Source organism: Lepidochelys kempii, chromosome 1, assembly GCF_965140265.1.
Source record: "Lepidochelys kempii isolate rLepKem1 chromosome 1, rLepKem1.hap2, whole genome shotgun sequence".
Taxonomy (NCBI): domain Eukaryota; kingdom Metazoa; phylum Chordata; order Testudines; family Cheloniidae; genus Lepidochelys; species Lepidochelys kempii.
The window spans coordinates 285,998,573-286,013,299 of record NC_133256.1 but is presented as its reverse complement, the minus strand read 5'-3'; the positions used below and the strand labels follow the sequence as shown (position 1 = coordinate 286,013,299).

At 39.1% G+C, this 14,727-nt stretch overlaps 1 protein-coding gene and 1 long non-coding RNA gene across 9 annotated transcripts in view; one reads left to right on the top strand and one right to left on the bottom strand.

Moving 5' to 3' along the window:
• CPSF6 (cleavage and polyadenylation specific factor 6) overlaps positions 1-14,727 on the top strand; it is an 82,462-nt gene that overhangs the window by 42,012 nt on the left and 25,723 nt on the right. For 4 of the 8 annotated variants that reach the window (XM_073327815.1, XM_073327813.1, XM_073327819.1 and 1 more), the window contains 5 exons: positions 105-609; positions 1,850-1,942; positions 2,988-3,103; positions 3,470-3,623; positions 9,647-9,841. In XM_073327815.1, the coding sequence (XP_073183916.1) occupies positions 105-609; positions 1,850-1,942; positions 2,988-3,103; positions 3,470-3,623; positions 9,647-9,836 (1,058 nt within the window). In that variant the 3' untranslated portion in view covers positions 9,837-9,841. Of the gene's footprint in view, positions 1-104; positions 610-1,849; positions 1,943-2,987; positions 3,104-3,469; positions 3,624-9,646; positions 9,842-9,985; positions 10,004-14,727 lie in introns of all 8 variants that reach the window. The other 4 variants (XM_073327814.1, XM_073327816.1, XM_073327818.1 and 1 more) reach the window with 4 other exon arrangements.
• Positions 790-14,727, bottom strand: part of LOC140905128 (uncharacterized) — a 30,717-nt gene continuing 16,779 nt past the window's right edge. The window contains exon 4 of the long non-coding RNA XR_012156762.1: positions 790-9,341. This is a non-coding gene — a long non-coding RNA (uncharacterized lncRNA). The remainder of the gene's footprint in view (positions 9,342-14,727) is intronic.

Below are 14,727 nucleotides of genomic sequence, written 5' to 3'. Positions count from 1 at the left end.
GCATAATGTCTCATGCACATCAAAATTGTTCAGTGAGACTTGCAAAAATTTAGTTAAAATGATCTAATTATGGAAATAACTTTATTTTCCCATTTTTCTTTCAGCTGGACAAACTCCACCACGTCCACCTCTAGGTCCTCCAGGTCCCCCCGGACCACCAGGTCCTCCACCTCCTGGTCAAGTTCTTCCTCCTCCATTAGCTGGGCCTCCTAATCGTGGTGACCGTCCACCACCACCAGTTCTGTTTCCTGGACAACCCTTTGGTCAGCCTCCACTGGGTCCACTTCCTCCTGGCCCTCCACCTCCAGTTCCAGGCTATGGCCCCCCTCCAGGTCCACCACCACCACAGCAGGGTCCACCTCCGCCTCCCGGTCCTTTTCCCCCTCGTCCACCTGGTCCACTTGGGCCTCCCCTGACACTTGCTCCTCCTCCACATCTTCCTGGGCCACCTCCAGGTGCTCCCCCACCTGCTCCACACGTGAATCCAGCTTTCTTCCCCCCACCAGCCAATAGTGGCATACCTACTTCAGACAGTCGTGGTCCACCACCAACAGATCCATATGGCCGACCTCCACCTTATGACAGGGGTGACTATGGTCCACCTGGCAGGTGAGTGCTTTTAGTGTAGTGTACTTCGTAGCACATTTATTCCATGTAGGAGACATCAGATTCTTTTTGGCTTTTCAGTAGCTTCTTTTCCACTTTCTTCACTAAAACATCTGTCAGTGTTTTTCTAGGTGTGGAAGCATCCTCAGATGCAGTGTCCATCTCGTCGTCTTTTTCCCCTCTTTAACTCAGACCTCTGTCTACCTTCACTTTTTGTAATTTTGGTGTCATTATTGACCTCCAACATTTTCTATTTCTATCTGGCATTACCTCTGCAGTGGTTTATTTATGCTTTTGCCGCAGCTCTGCCTCTAGAAATCTTCACCTTCATCTTCTTTTACTCTGACTATTTGGCAACTGTCTTCTCATGGCCTTTCCAAGTCCCACCCAGCTCTGCAGACTCCATGCTGTGCAAAATGCTGCTGTCCTTTTTCTTAACATTTATATAGTGCAGTATTTGTAAGAACAGTATAGTACAAAGAACCATAACTGTATCGCCCTCATCTTCATGCAGTGCCACTGGCCCCCATTCTTGTCAGGATCAGTATCCTTGTCACAAAAATCCTCCATGGATCCTCCACCTCCATCTGTTTATCTAGTACCAATCTTGCTATAGGTGGTGCAAATCCTTCTTTTCAACTCCTGCTATCTGGAATAGCCTTCATGATTCTCAAATCTTATCTGAAATATCTCTTCTCCTTTGCCAATACCCCTTAGTTTCTTTATACCTCCACTGTTGTTTGTTTATTCATTGTACTTGTGTTAAACTCTGTAAAGCATTTGGGGACAGTATGTAAGAAAGGCACCGTACAAAATGAAGTTTTATTGTATTTACATGTAGATCTTATGAGTTATATTGGTCATGCTTCCAGTGTGAGGAAGACATGCGTATTCTGTCCTTTTAATATTTTTTTTTTCTGTTTCTGTTTGGACATTGGTTCTGGTTCTTCCCATTATGGAATTCAAAAGTAAAAATCAATTATTTATAAATGTAATGTTCATATAGAAATTGTATGGAAATTTAGAGCATTTGATATAATTACCTTTATATATAATCATAATAAACACCAGGTCTTTTCTGGTATCCAAGATTGAGGTTGTCCACAGTTTGTAGAAGGATGGGGGAGGAAAAGGGTGGGAGAACAGGACAGAACCACTGCACTTGCTGTCCAATATTTTCATTATAATAATTTCAAAATTACAATCCATAACTATTTAAATTGTCATTAATTATATATCATAGGCGTTTCACTGGAAATAACATGTCCATAAGAGAACAATTACATATTCCATTGTATTGGAGGCATACGAAAAATAATACTCAAAACGCAGGGAGGTATGAATTTTTAGACATTTCCTCTTATGCTAAACTGGCTATAGGATCTTGTTCCACTTCTTGCTCTTAAGAGGATAGCATTGCTTATCATTCTGCATTTTCTTTCTACCAGAATAACTAACACTATTTTAGTAATATTATCCAGCAGTGAGCCAGTTTAACAGTCTCATTAACATCATCCTACAGATACTCTGTATAACAGAGACTGGCTGATAGAACACTGCAGAATTGGATGGGAAATTTTTTATCCAATTTTTTTTTTAAATTATAGGTTAATTTCCATTTCTATGGAAACCAAATACATGTGATCAATAAAATATTATTTACAGCATTCAGCGAGAATACTAGAATTCCCTTTTACTACCCTAAGTGTAAGCTTGACACTTTCTCCTTAAAATTTCTTGTTAAAACAGTAAATTGGAGCACCCTTGAACTTGACCAGAAAAATATTGGAAATTAAAGCAGAAATAAAATCTTTGAAATGTTATTCAGGAGGTGGAGCATTAATAGTGCTAGACCATATTTACTTCATCTGCTGCATAACTTAAAGTCCTGATGTGATAGTTAGAGCAGGGGACTGGGAGCCAGGAATTTATAAGTTCTAATCCCATTTTTGATATAAATTCCATCTCTGACTGTGGGCAAATCACCGGAGTCCCCTGCCTCAGTTTCCCCATCTATAGAATAGGGATAATACCTGCTGGTGTTATAGGGATGTTGTGAAGATTAGTTAAAATTTTGTAAAGCATTTTGAAGATGGAAAGCACAATATAACTGCTTCTAAATCTTCAGTATAAAAGGATGATCAAAGATAATTTAAGCACGTTTACACAGCAGATGTTTTAATGGTATTGTACTTTTTTTGCCTGCAAGTTTTGTACCACAAAACTTTTTTTAAAACAAAAACAAACAAAAAAACCAAAAACCTGCTTTCTGTCCTGTTTGTCACTTTGCTTAAAGTTGCAGACTTGAGTTGTTGATAACTGCAATGCTATCTTCACAAGCTTTGGGTTACTTTTTTAAACTTTAGTTTTATTAATTGCAGAGAAATGGATGCTGCAAGAACACCTTTAAGTGAAGCAGAGTTTGAAGAAATCATGAATAGAAATAGGGCCATCTCAAGCAGTGCCATTTCAAGAGCTGTGTCAGATGCCAGTGCTGGTCAGTAAATCTTTAGTGTCCCTCCTGTTCCATCCCACTAAAAGCAATTTTATATAATTTCCCCAGGGAAATCTTGGAGATGTGAATCCACTACTTTTTCTTTCTTTCTTTTTTAAAAACATCAGAGTGCCGTCCTGATTGTAGATATTTCTTGTGACTGACTTGAACTGTGCTCAAATTAGATTTATATGGACACTTGCTGGGTACAAATATATACCATGTTTTTAATAGCTGGTCCACAGAAGTGGCTTCAATAGCTGTTGCAGAGAAGACCAGCTGTCAAAGGATAATAGTTTTACAGAGAGATTTTTATTACATTTTAATCTCTTTAATCCACTAACATCAAATTTACTTTCTTCTTTTCAGGGGACTATGGAAGTGCTATAGAGACCTTAGTAACTGCTATTTCCTTAATTAAACAATCCAAAGTATCTGCTGATGATCGTTGTAAAGTACTTATTAGCTCTCTGCAGGATTGCCTTCATGGAATTGAGTCCAAGTCTTATGGTTCTGGATCAAGGTAAAGCTTTCCTGTTTCATTCACTAGCTGCACTCTAAATAAACAAGACCTATAAAGGATAGGAGAAAGGTATTTTATCCTCATTTTACAGATGGGGAACTGAGGCACAGAGTAATTAAGTGACTTGCGTAAAGTCACACAGGAAGTCTGTGGGAGAGCTAGAAATTGGTCCTAGATCTCCTGAAACCCAGTCAATTGTCCTAAACACAAGGCCATCTTTCCTCCCCAAACTGACCTCTGCAGCCTCATTTTAAATCTAATTTTAATTAGAATTATATTTCTTTACATGCTGCAATAATAGCATGTAAACATCAAAACAAAATTAATTACAAACTTATGAGCAGATTGATATATCATGACTATGAATGTAGTTATTAAAATTACTCTTCTTATAAATTATACGAAATCAGTTTTCATTTTTATGATAGTTATCTGTATTCTTGTCTAGATAATTATGAATTTTAAATGCCAAGAAAATTGGATAATGTTCTTCTGTTATTATAATTGTGTTGAGGCTACTAAGAGAAGACATGAGGGAGAGAGGCAGTCAACTGCAGTGGCACAGGAGCTAGCAAACAGAACTGTAAACAGAGGCCTTTGAGTGGGAGTTTGTAAGGGGAGTTTGTGGAGAAGACTAAGAGAGCCAGGCAAAGGAACAGACAGGCTAGTGAAGGAAGTGTGTGGTGGTCTGGCAGTGTTTTGGTGCTCGTTGAGGGTTTGTTTTGCTGTGCGTGGTGGTGGTTTGGTTTGGCTTGTTTCCCCCAGACTAACAGGACTTAGGTGAGACGGCTATGACAGATACAGAGGCAGCAGTGGTAATGACCCAAGCAGTGGAGGACACAATGAAGATGACTTGATGTAGAAGCTGCGGATGTACGTGATCCTGGAGGGGGTACCTGAAAAGAATTTCGTCTGCATGAAGTGCCGCCTGATAGAGCTGATGGGAAGAAAAGATCAGAGGATTGGAGATGCAGGAGGAAACTCTGGTTGAGTTTAGAAGGGGGTTTGAGCGGATGATGGAGCAAAGACATGAGGCGGCTGAAGGGAAAAGCTCAGACTTGCAGATGGAAGCAGGTCCAAAGAACTGTGAGTGGAGACTGCTGGGTGAGGAAAGTGGACAGTGGAACCATGTGACTAAGAGAACCAGGCAGAGGAAAAGATGGGCTAGTGAAGGAGAAACCGAGCTCAGGAACAGGTTTGTGGAGTTGGAAAATGAAGAAGGGGCACAGCAGGTGGTCACTGAATGTGAGAGGGCAAGGAAGAAGAGAAGAGCAACTAGTCCTATAGGAAGAGGGCAATAGTCAATGGAGATAACATCAAATATGAACCCCAGGATACGGGGTGGGTTGCAGAAGATTGCAAGGGACGATAGGAATCGAGAGGACTTGCAGCCAGAGGGAACAGGGGATAGATTGGAGAATCTCACCATCGCCAGGAAAAGGCAGGTCTACGTGATTGGGGACTCGTTACTGAGAAGACTAGACAGGCTTGTAACAAGAGCTGATCCAGAGAACAGAAGAGTGTGCTGTCTGCTGGGTGCTAAGATACGGGATGTTGACCTGAGGCTGAAGAGGATCCTAACGGGAGCGGGAAAGAATCCACTGTTGTCCTTCTTGTGGGAACAAATGATACGGCTAGATTCTCGCTGGATCATATCAAGGGAGACTATGCCAGGCTGGGAAAGAAACTTAAGGAAATCGAGGCTCAGGTGCTCTTCAGTGGGATTCTGCCTGTTCCTAGAGAAGGGCAACAAAGATGTGACAAGATTATGATGCTCAACAGATGGCTCAGGAAGTGGTGCTATAAGGAGGGCTTTGGGATGTATGGCCACTAGGAGGCATTTATGGATAGAGGACTGTTCTCTCGGGATGGACTTCACCTGAGTAAGGAGGGAAATAGACTTCTAGGATGGAGGATGGCACAACTTATCAAGAGAGCTTTAAACTAGGAATTTGGGGGAGATGGTTGGGAGATGTCCAGGTAATCTCCATGCTGGATTTTAACATTGAGAGGGAAGAAAACGAAGTAAGAGAGGATACAGCCGTGGTAGGAGAATGGACATAAGGAGGAAGGGTAGTATACATACCAGTCTAATAGGTGATACTGGCAGAAGAATGTCTGTGCCTAATCGGGTAAAGAATGTGAGCGAGGCCAAACAGCAAAAATTAAGATGTTTGTACACCAATGCGAGGAGCCTAGGTAACAAAATGGAGGAACTAGAGCTAATGGTGCAGGAATTGAAACCAGATATTATAGGGATAACAGAAACATGGTGGAATAGCAGTCATGACTGGACTACAGGTATTGAGGGGTATGTGCTGTTTAGGAAAGACCGAAATAAAGGCAAAGGTGGTGGAGTAGCATTGTATATCAATGATGAGGTTGAATGTAAAGAAATAAGCGATGGAATGGATAAGACAGAGTCCGTCTGGGCAAAAATTACATTTGGGAAGAAAACTATTAGAGTCTCCCCTGGGATAGTGCTTGGAGTGTGCTATAGACCTCCGGGATCTAATTTGGATAGAGCCCTTTTTAATTAAGTAAATGCTAATGGGAATTGTGTGATCATGGGAGACTTTAGCTTCCCAGATATAGACTGGAGGACAAGTGCTAGTAATAATAATAGGGCTCAGATTTTCCTGGATGCGATAGCTGTTGGATTCCTTCACCAAGTAGTTGCTGAACCAACAAGGCGGGATGCCATTTTAGATTTGGTTTTGGTGAGTAGTGAGGACCTCCTAGAAGAAATGGTTGTAGGGGAGAACCTTGGTTGGAGCGATCATGAGCTAATTCAGTTCAAACTAAATAGAAGGATAAACGAAAATAGATCTGTGACGAGGGTTTTTGATTTCAAAAGAGCTAACTTTTTTTTAAAAAATTAAGAAAATTAGTTAGGGAAGTGGATTGGACTGAAGAACTTGTGGATCTAAAGGCGGAGGAGGCCTGGAATTACTTCAAGTCAAAGTTGCAGAAACTATCAGAAACCTGCATCCCAAGAAAGGGGAAAAAATTCATAGGCAGGAGTTGTAGACCAAGTTGGATGAGCAAGCATCTCAGAGAGATGATTAAGAAAAAGCAGAAAGCCTACAAGGAGCAGAAGATGGGAGGGATCAGCAAGGAAAGCTGCCTTATTGAGGTCAGAAGTGAGAGAGGCCAAAATCCATGTAGAGTTGGATCTTGCAAAGGGAACTAAAACCAATAGTAAAAGGTTCTATAGCCATATAAATAAGAAGAAAACAAAGAAAGAAGTGGGACCGCTAAACACTGAGAATGGAGTGGAGGTTAAGGATAATCTAGGCATGGCCCAATATCTAAACAAATACTTTTCCTCCATCTTTAGTTAGGAGCTTAGGGATAATGTAGGACAACAAATGGGAAGGAGGCTATGGAGGTAGATATTACCACATCCGAGGTAGAAGCCAAGCTTGAAGAGCTTAATGGGACTAACTCGGGGCGGGGGAGAGGGCAGATAATCTTCATCCAAGAATATTGAAGGAACTGGCACATAAAATTGCAAGCCCATTAGCAAAAATTTTTAATGAATCTGTAAACTCAGGGGTTGTACCATACGATTGGAGAATTGCTAACATAGTTCCTATTTTTAAGAAAGCGGGGGGAAAAAAAAGTGATCCGGGTAACTACAGGCCTGTTAGTTTGACATATGTAGTATGCAAGGTCTTGGAAAAAAAATATGAAGGAGAAAGTTAAGGACATTGAGATCAATGGTAAATGGGACAAAATACAACATGGTTTTACAAAAGGTAGATCGTGCCAAACCAACCTGATCTCCTTCTTTGAGAAAGTAACAGATTTTTTAGACAAAGGAAACGCAGTGGATCTAATTTACCTCGATTTCAGTAAGGCATTCGATACGGTTCCACATGGAGAATTATTACGGAAATTGGAAAAGATGGGGATCAGTATGAAAATTGAAAGGTGGATAAGGAACTGGTTAAAGGAGAGACTACACTGGGTCACACTGAAAGGTGAACTGTCAGGTTGGAAGGAGGTTACTAGTGGAGTTCCTTAGGGATCGGTTTTGGGACCAATCTTATTTAATCTTTTTATTACTGACCTTGGCACAAAAAGAGGGAATGTGCTAATAAAGTTTGTGGATGACACAAAGCTGGGAGGTATTGCTAGTACAGAGAAGGACTGGGATATCATACAGGAAGATCTGGATGACCTTGTAAACTGGAGTAATAGGAATAGGATGGAATTTAATAGTGAAAAGTGCAAGGTCATGGATTTAGGGATTAATAACAAGAATTTTTGTGTTAAACTGGGAACGCATCACTTGGAAGTAACAGAGGAGGAGATGGACCTCGGAGTATTAGTTGATCCCAGGATGACTATGAGCCACCAATGTGATACTGCCGTGAAAAAAGCTAATGCGGTCTTGGGATGCATCAGAAGAGGTATTTCCAGTAGAGATAAGGAGGTGTTAGTACCGTTATACAAGGCACTGGTGAGATCTCACCTGGAATACTGTGTGCAGTTCTGGTCTCCCATGTTTAAGAAAGATGAATTCAAACTGAAACAGGTACAGAGAAGGACTACTAGGATGATCCGAGGAATGGAAAAACCTGTCTTATGAAAGGAGACTCAAAGAGCTTGGCTTGTTTAGCCTAACCAAGAGAAGGCTGAGAGGAGATACGATTGCTCTCTATAAATATATCAGAGGGATAAATACCAGAGAGGGAGAAGAGTTATTTAAGCTCAGTACCAATGTGGACACAAGAACAAATGGATATAAACTGGCCGTCAAGAAGTTTAGACTTGAAATTAGACGAAGGTTTCTAACCATCAGAGGAGTAAAGTTCTGGAACAGCCTTCTAAGGGAAGCAGTGGGGGCAAAAGACATATCTGGCTTCAAGATTAAACTCGATAAGTTTATGGAGGAGATGGTATGATGGGATAACATAATTTTGGCAATTAATTGATCTTTAACTATTCATGGTAAATAGGCCCAATCGCCTGTGGTGGGATGTTAGATGGGGTGGGATCTGAGTTACTACAGAGAATTCTTTCCTGGGTGTCTGGCTGGTTAGTCTTGCCCATATGCTCAGGGTTTAACTGATCGCTATATTTGGGGTCAGGAAGGAATTTTTCCTCCGGGGCAGACTGGCAGAGGCCCTGGGGTTTTTGGCCTTTCTCTGCAGCGTGGGGCATAGGTCACTTGTTGGAGGATTCTCTGCACCATGGTCTTTAAACCATGATTTGAGGACTTCAGTAGCTCAGATATAGGTTAGGGGTTTGTTACAGGAGTGGGTGGGTGAGATTCTGGGGCCTGCGTTGTGCAGGGGGTCAGACTGGACAATCGTAATGGTCCCTTCTGACCTTTAAAGTCTATGATTCTATGATTGAAGTCCATCAGGCTTCACTCAATACTAACCGGAGATATTCATATTTCTTCTAGAATTAACTCCATATGGAGTTTGGACAGATATTCAGTTTGTAGTCAGTCCAGATACAGTACTGATATTCATAGTCAAATTCAATACCACTGTCCCCACAAACTTTCAATACCTAAAATGGCTGCCACAGTTGCAGCAGCCATTTTAGGTTGGATGCATTCCCATGAGCAGCTGTCTTGTCATCGTCTCCTCAGCTTTCTCTACCTCTTCCTTTCTCCTTTCAGTCCCCAGTACTAGCGTATCTTTTCAAATGGTAAGACCAGGAAATAGATAATATTGTGCTGGGTCTGCTGCTGGAATCCTGAAAAGTGAAGAAGAAATGGGTTAATTTGGAAGAGTGGGAGCAGGGTACATATTCAATATTCTCTGAATACCAAGTCTGCATTATTAAGTATTTGGTGGCTGCTTGAAATAAACAGGTTCACCCCCTCTGTGCAGTATACGCACATGCATCTCTGTATCAAAACAAACATGTCGTTTTGTTTTATTCTCAACATTCTTGTTTGAGCATTTTCATTTTATTAAACAGGCAGAGCTTAATACATCTTAATTTTCTGGTGGTGTGTGTGTATTTTGAGTAAAAATTAATGAAGTAATTTCTTTTAGAAGACGTGAACGGTCAAGAGAGAGGGACCACAGCAGGTCAAGAGAAAAAAGCAGGCGTCACAAGTCCCGGAGCAGAGATCGCCATGATGACTATTACCGGGAAAGAAGCCGTGAACGAGAGAGACATCGTGATCGTGACAGAGATCGTGATCGAGAACGTGACAGAGAACGAGAGTATCGCCATCGTTAGAGAAGGTGGGCATTTCAGTTTTATGTTGTGTAGGGTTGATGGTTACTTGAATTAACAGTAACTACTTTGGCCTTGGGATTATTTATACAGTAAATGTGTACACTTAAGTATGGTCCAGCAGTATGTATTGAATCCTTTCCTTCTTGTAGAATCTGAAGAGAACTTTGGTAAGTAATGACAGGTAACTATCTTGACTTGATGTTGGTTTTTTCTTTTGCTAATTGCATGAATATGTAATTTCTGTGGCGTGGTGTTTATCTTCTCAGTTTTTATGGATGGGAGGATTAAATATGTTACTGAAAAAGCAGTAGTAAATCAGACTAATCAAAAGGAGTATGTTCTTTGCTTATCTAAACTCTGAAGATTAGAATACCCACAACTCTTAATCACATTTTGCAATGTCATGTAAAGATTTTAGAAATGTTTGAAATGCGATTATTTCATTGTAGGCAGTACTTGCATATATAAAATCAGAAGGCCTAAGTCCTAGAGAATAAGCTAAGTTTTTACACAGGTGAATTTTCTGTTGGTTGCAATGAAGGTTTTGCTCAAGTAAGGACTGAAAGAGGATATAGGGCTTTGTTATAAAATGTGACCTCTTAATATTTCCTGGTCCATGAACTAAATTCAGGTGGTGTCCCCTTTCAGTTTTCTGTGCTGCAAAATTGGTGATAGAATTTCTGCCTATAATCTAAAGATTGGTGAACAAATGTACAACACCGGGAATGGGTGTTTTTTTTGGTTATTTTACACTCACTAAATGTTTCAGATAAACACAGTCCTTTTTATGGATTAAACTTTATTTTTAAAAAAAAAAACAACCCACCACCAACCATGTAATTAGCTGTAGAGTAGCACTTTGGGTAGACACTTGAACTCTGGCTAGCCACTGAAAAAATGTCAGTGTAAATAGTCATTGCATATGTAACTTAGTTATATACACAGTTTGAGGATCTTGAATTGAAATTGCTTGATTTTGACAATTGAAACCAAAACCTCTCTGTCATTTGGAAGTCGTAATCTTTTCCTATCCTTGCGTATTTAGAACAGTTCTTTAATATACTGTGTTAAAAGTCACACGCAGAAGAAATGTCTCCTGACAATACTTTATTTTTACATTTACCTTACAAATTTGAGAAATGACGTTTTAATGTGGCATTTAGTCATAGAAATTCATTCAAAAGACATTAATATAGTTGGAGCAAAACTATTTTGAGAATCATGAAAATCTTAGAACGCCTTAAGTACTATCAGCCACTTAAAGTGAATGTCAGTTTTTCTTGGCATGGCTTGTAGCATTTCTATGCAGTAGGGACAGAAGTCTGACCTTAGAACATCTGATCCCACTTAATATTGGGACAATATGTATTGTCCTTGGTTCATGCATTCCTTAGTAGCTGATCCATATAGTAATGGCCTATGGAAGGGGAATCAAAGGCGTAAAAGAGGCTGAAAAGAGGCAGCTGAAGTGAAGTTGGCAGTCATATACCTTAATTGCTTAAGTGACAGTGGCCAGTGTTTTACTTTGTACTGTGTGCTATTTTAGTACAAACATTCCTGGAATTGTAGAAAAATTATTCACGTGCTTCCTAAGCATAAAATGTCAGAACAAAAAGTCTCAGATTTACATGATTGAATGTGGTTTCTTTCATTAAAGTGGATTTTCCATAGTTACCACTAATTTGTTTTTAAATGTATAGTAGAACCTCAGAGTTACGAACACCTTGGGAATGGAGGTTGTTCGTAACTCTGAACAAAACATTGTAGTGGTTCTTCCAGTAATTTACAACTGAACATTGAGTTAATACAGTTTTGAAACTTTACTATGCAGAAAAAAAAGCTGCTTTCCCTTTATTTTTTTAGTAGTTTTCGTTTAACACAATATTGTACTGTATTTGCTGCTGCTTCTTTTTTTTTTTTTTTTTGTGGCCTCTGCTGCTGTCTCTGGTACTTCCGTTTCCAAATAAAGTGTGAGGTTAACTGGTCAGTTGGTAACTCTGGTGTTCCTAACTCTGAGGTTCTGCTGTATTTAAGTACTACATGTAGATAGTATTGTATAGGAGGTAACCCAGTTGAGCTGAATGATGGTTGCTTTTCCAAGGCTTTCACTTCTTCAGGAGAAGATGAATAAATGTCATTAAATACTGTTAATTTGAAGTTCCATAAATTAAAATTAAGGTGGGAAGTTACTTTGGATGCACTTGATTACTGAAGCTTTATATTTTCATGTATTCAGACGAGGTGTCTGTATGGTGGAACTTCTATACGAAGTATAGATATATTTTCTCCCACAAAGTGTCTGAGGAAACATGGTTGCATTTAGTATTTACCATAACACTGTTTTGTTTTATTTATTTATATGCTCACACATTTTAAGCATGCTGTGTGAGATTATCTGAATTATTGTTTTATTCAACTCAGTACACATGGGATTTTTACATATGCAACCTCCCTTTAAATTTGTGTGTTGTGCACCAGGACTTCCTTTAGGATTAAGAGGAGTTGAGTAGATAAATTCCCCTTAATGAAGAGGAAAATAGACTGCAATAACTTTATTTAAAGGACAGATTTAGTGAATACATGCAAATGAGAAGTTGGTATTTTAAAAGATAACTTGTAAACAGTTTGTCTTGTTATTGTCCTATTAAAGAAGGCCAGGCCAATAAACTTTTTGTAGTTTTTATACAGTACTTAATTTCAGTAATCTTCTGGTGTGTGTTTCATTTTCACCAGGATATATGTTTTCATACTTCTGGGGGGGGGGGGGTGTTACATTAGATTTGTTTATGAACAGTAACCAAAGGTTTCCAGTCACTTCTAAAATAATAGAAATACTGAGAGGAACATTTTTTCACCCTTTATGCCAGTGTTTTACCAGATAATGCGAGTTTCTGTGCCTAAAAGATATGAATGACAGTGGTTTTCCTCTCTTTATTCCCATGTAAATTTAGTAGTGCTGTGATACCCTACTTGCATATTTTAACAAAAATGTTAAACATGCTCATCTTAGAAGGGTTTTAAAAGTTCATTGTAAAGTTTTGTATGCTGTGAAACATTAATCAGTTTTTTATTACTCATTTTGTCATTTGTATCTACTTGCATTCATATAGCTGGATTAAATTTGAATAATTTAATAAATGTTTTATAAAATTTTATTGACAAAAACCTCAAATGTACCATATCAAATTTTCACACTTCTGTTTGTACATTTAGTGATCAAAAACTAAGTTGTTGAGTTGACTTATACGCTTTCAGTTGGGCAGTTGGTCCTTATGTGCATTGCCAGTGTAATCTTGGCAAATAGTTATTTAATTTGAATGTTTTCCTGAAGTCTGTAACTTTTGCTAGAGTAGTGGTATAATTATTAATGTAAAAGTGCAGAACGGTGGTTGATTTTAAAAAAAAAAAGTACAACTTTCTGATGTAAAGTAATATTCTAGAAAATCAAGAACCTATGTGTTAATAATCAGAGGAATCCAATTTAGAGGAGGAGTAACACCAAAATGAACATGTACAAACAGAAAAGTAATGTAACTTCATCAACATTAGCCCCTGATTTTTAGAAAGGTTTTAGTTTAACTGGTGGTTCAATTATGTATTTCAGCTATTACTGTCCCATCTTAATCTCACTGTCTGGATTTTAATAACTTCTGAATGTTACACATTATTTCATTTTATGTTTTTGTTATTGGGACAGCTGTTTTCTAATTGTATAATTTTTTTTTGCACAATTAAACTGAATTTGGAATGAACTGCAAAGAGAAAAGTACACGAACATTGTAATATTCAATATGTATGTAGACTTTGTGCTCCATTTTTCATAACTTATTTCTCTTCCTGTTCTCATACCACTGTAAGCAAAATCCTTAAGCCTTCTAGTGTACTTCTGGAGTATACAGTCCAAAAATAAAGTATTTGTGTCCATCTGTGGTAAAATAATCTTGAGCAGGGGTTCTCAAACTTCATCGTACCGCGGCCCCCTTCTGACAACAAAAGTTACTGCATGACCCAGGAGGGGGACCAAAGCCTGAGTCTACCGCCACAGGCAGGGAGGCCAACGCCCAAAGGTTTTAGCCCCAGGCGGGGGCCTGTAACGTGAGCCCCATCACCCAGGGCTGAAGCCCTTGGGCTTTGGCTTTGGCCCTGGGTGATGGGGCTTGGGCTTCGGTCTTGGGCCCCAGCAAGTCTAATGCCAGCCCTGGCGACCCATTAAAAAGGGGTTGCGACCCACTTTGGGGTCCTGACCCACAGTTTGAGAACCGCTGATCTTGAGTATTAGTGTCGCTTATATTAAAAAAAAAAAAAAAAAAAATCACAAACTTGTCCTTTCTGTGTTTGTAGAAGAATATTGTACTTGATAATACATTGTTAAAGGTAGATTCCTGTTTTCCATGGAAAATAAAGTTGAATGCTCATAAGACTGACAACCACTTCACTTGTTAAATGTCAGATAAATGAGCCTGTTTTTGAGAACTTGCAATTAATGGAAATATGTTTTATTTTGCATATTGATTGTTCTTTAATTAAAGCTAATATCTATTAGCATCTCTCAGACAATACAGTAGTACTGTTCAGTGCCTAACTGTACTAAGCTTTTTGGCATTGTTTCAGTGATAGTTAATCTTGGAGATATTGCTACCATTTTTCTCAGATACACCTAGACTCTTACTTTAAAAAATATTGTACTTGGGGAAACATGATGTTAATTTGGAAACTGAAAAAGATGGCAACAGCTATAGAATGTGCAATATTATGTCTTTCTCTTTTTTTGTTATTCTATGAACATCAATAGGCCCTTTTTTGTGGAGCTAGCATTTCTCATAAGAGGTATCATACTTTTTGTACGTTTGGTTGAATTCATGAAACTCATTCTGGAGGAGAGAGTGTAAAA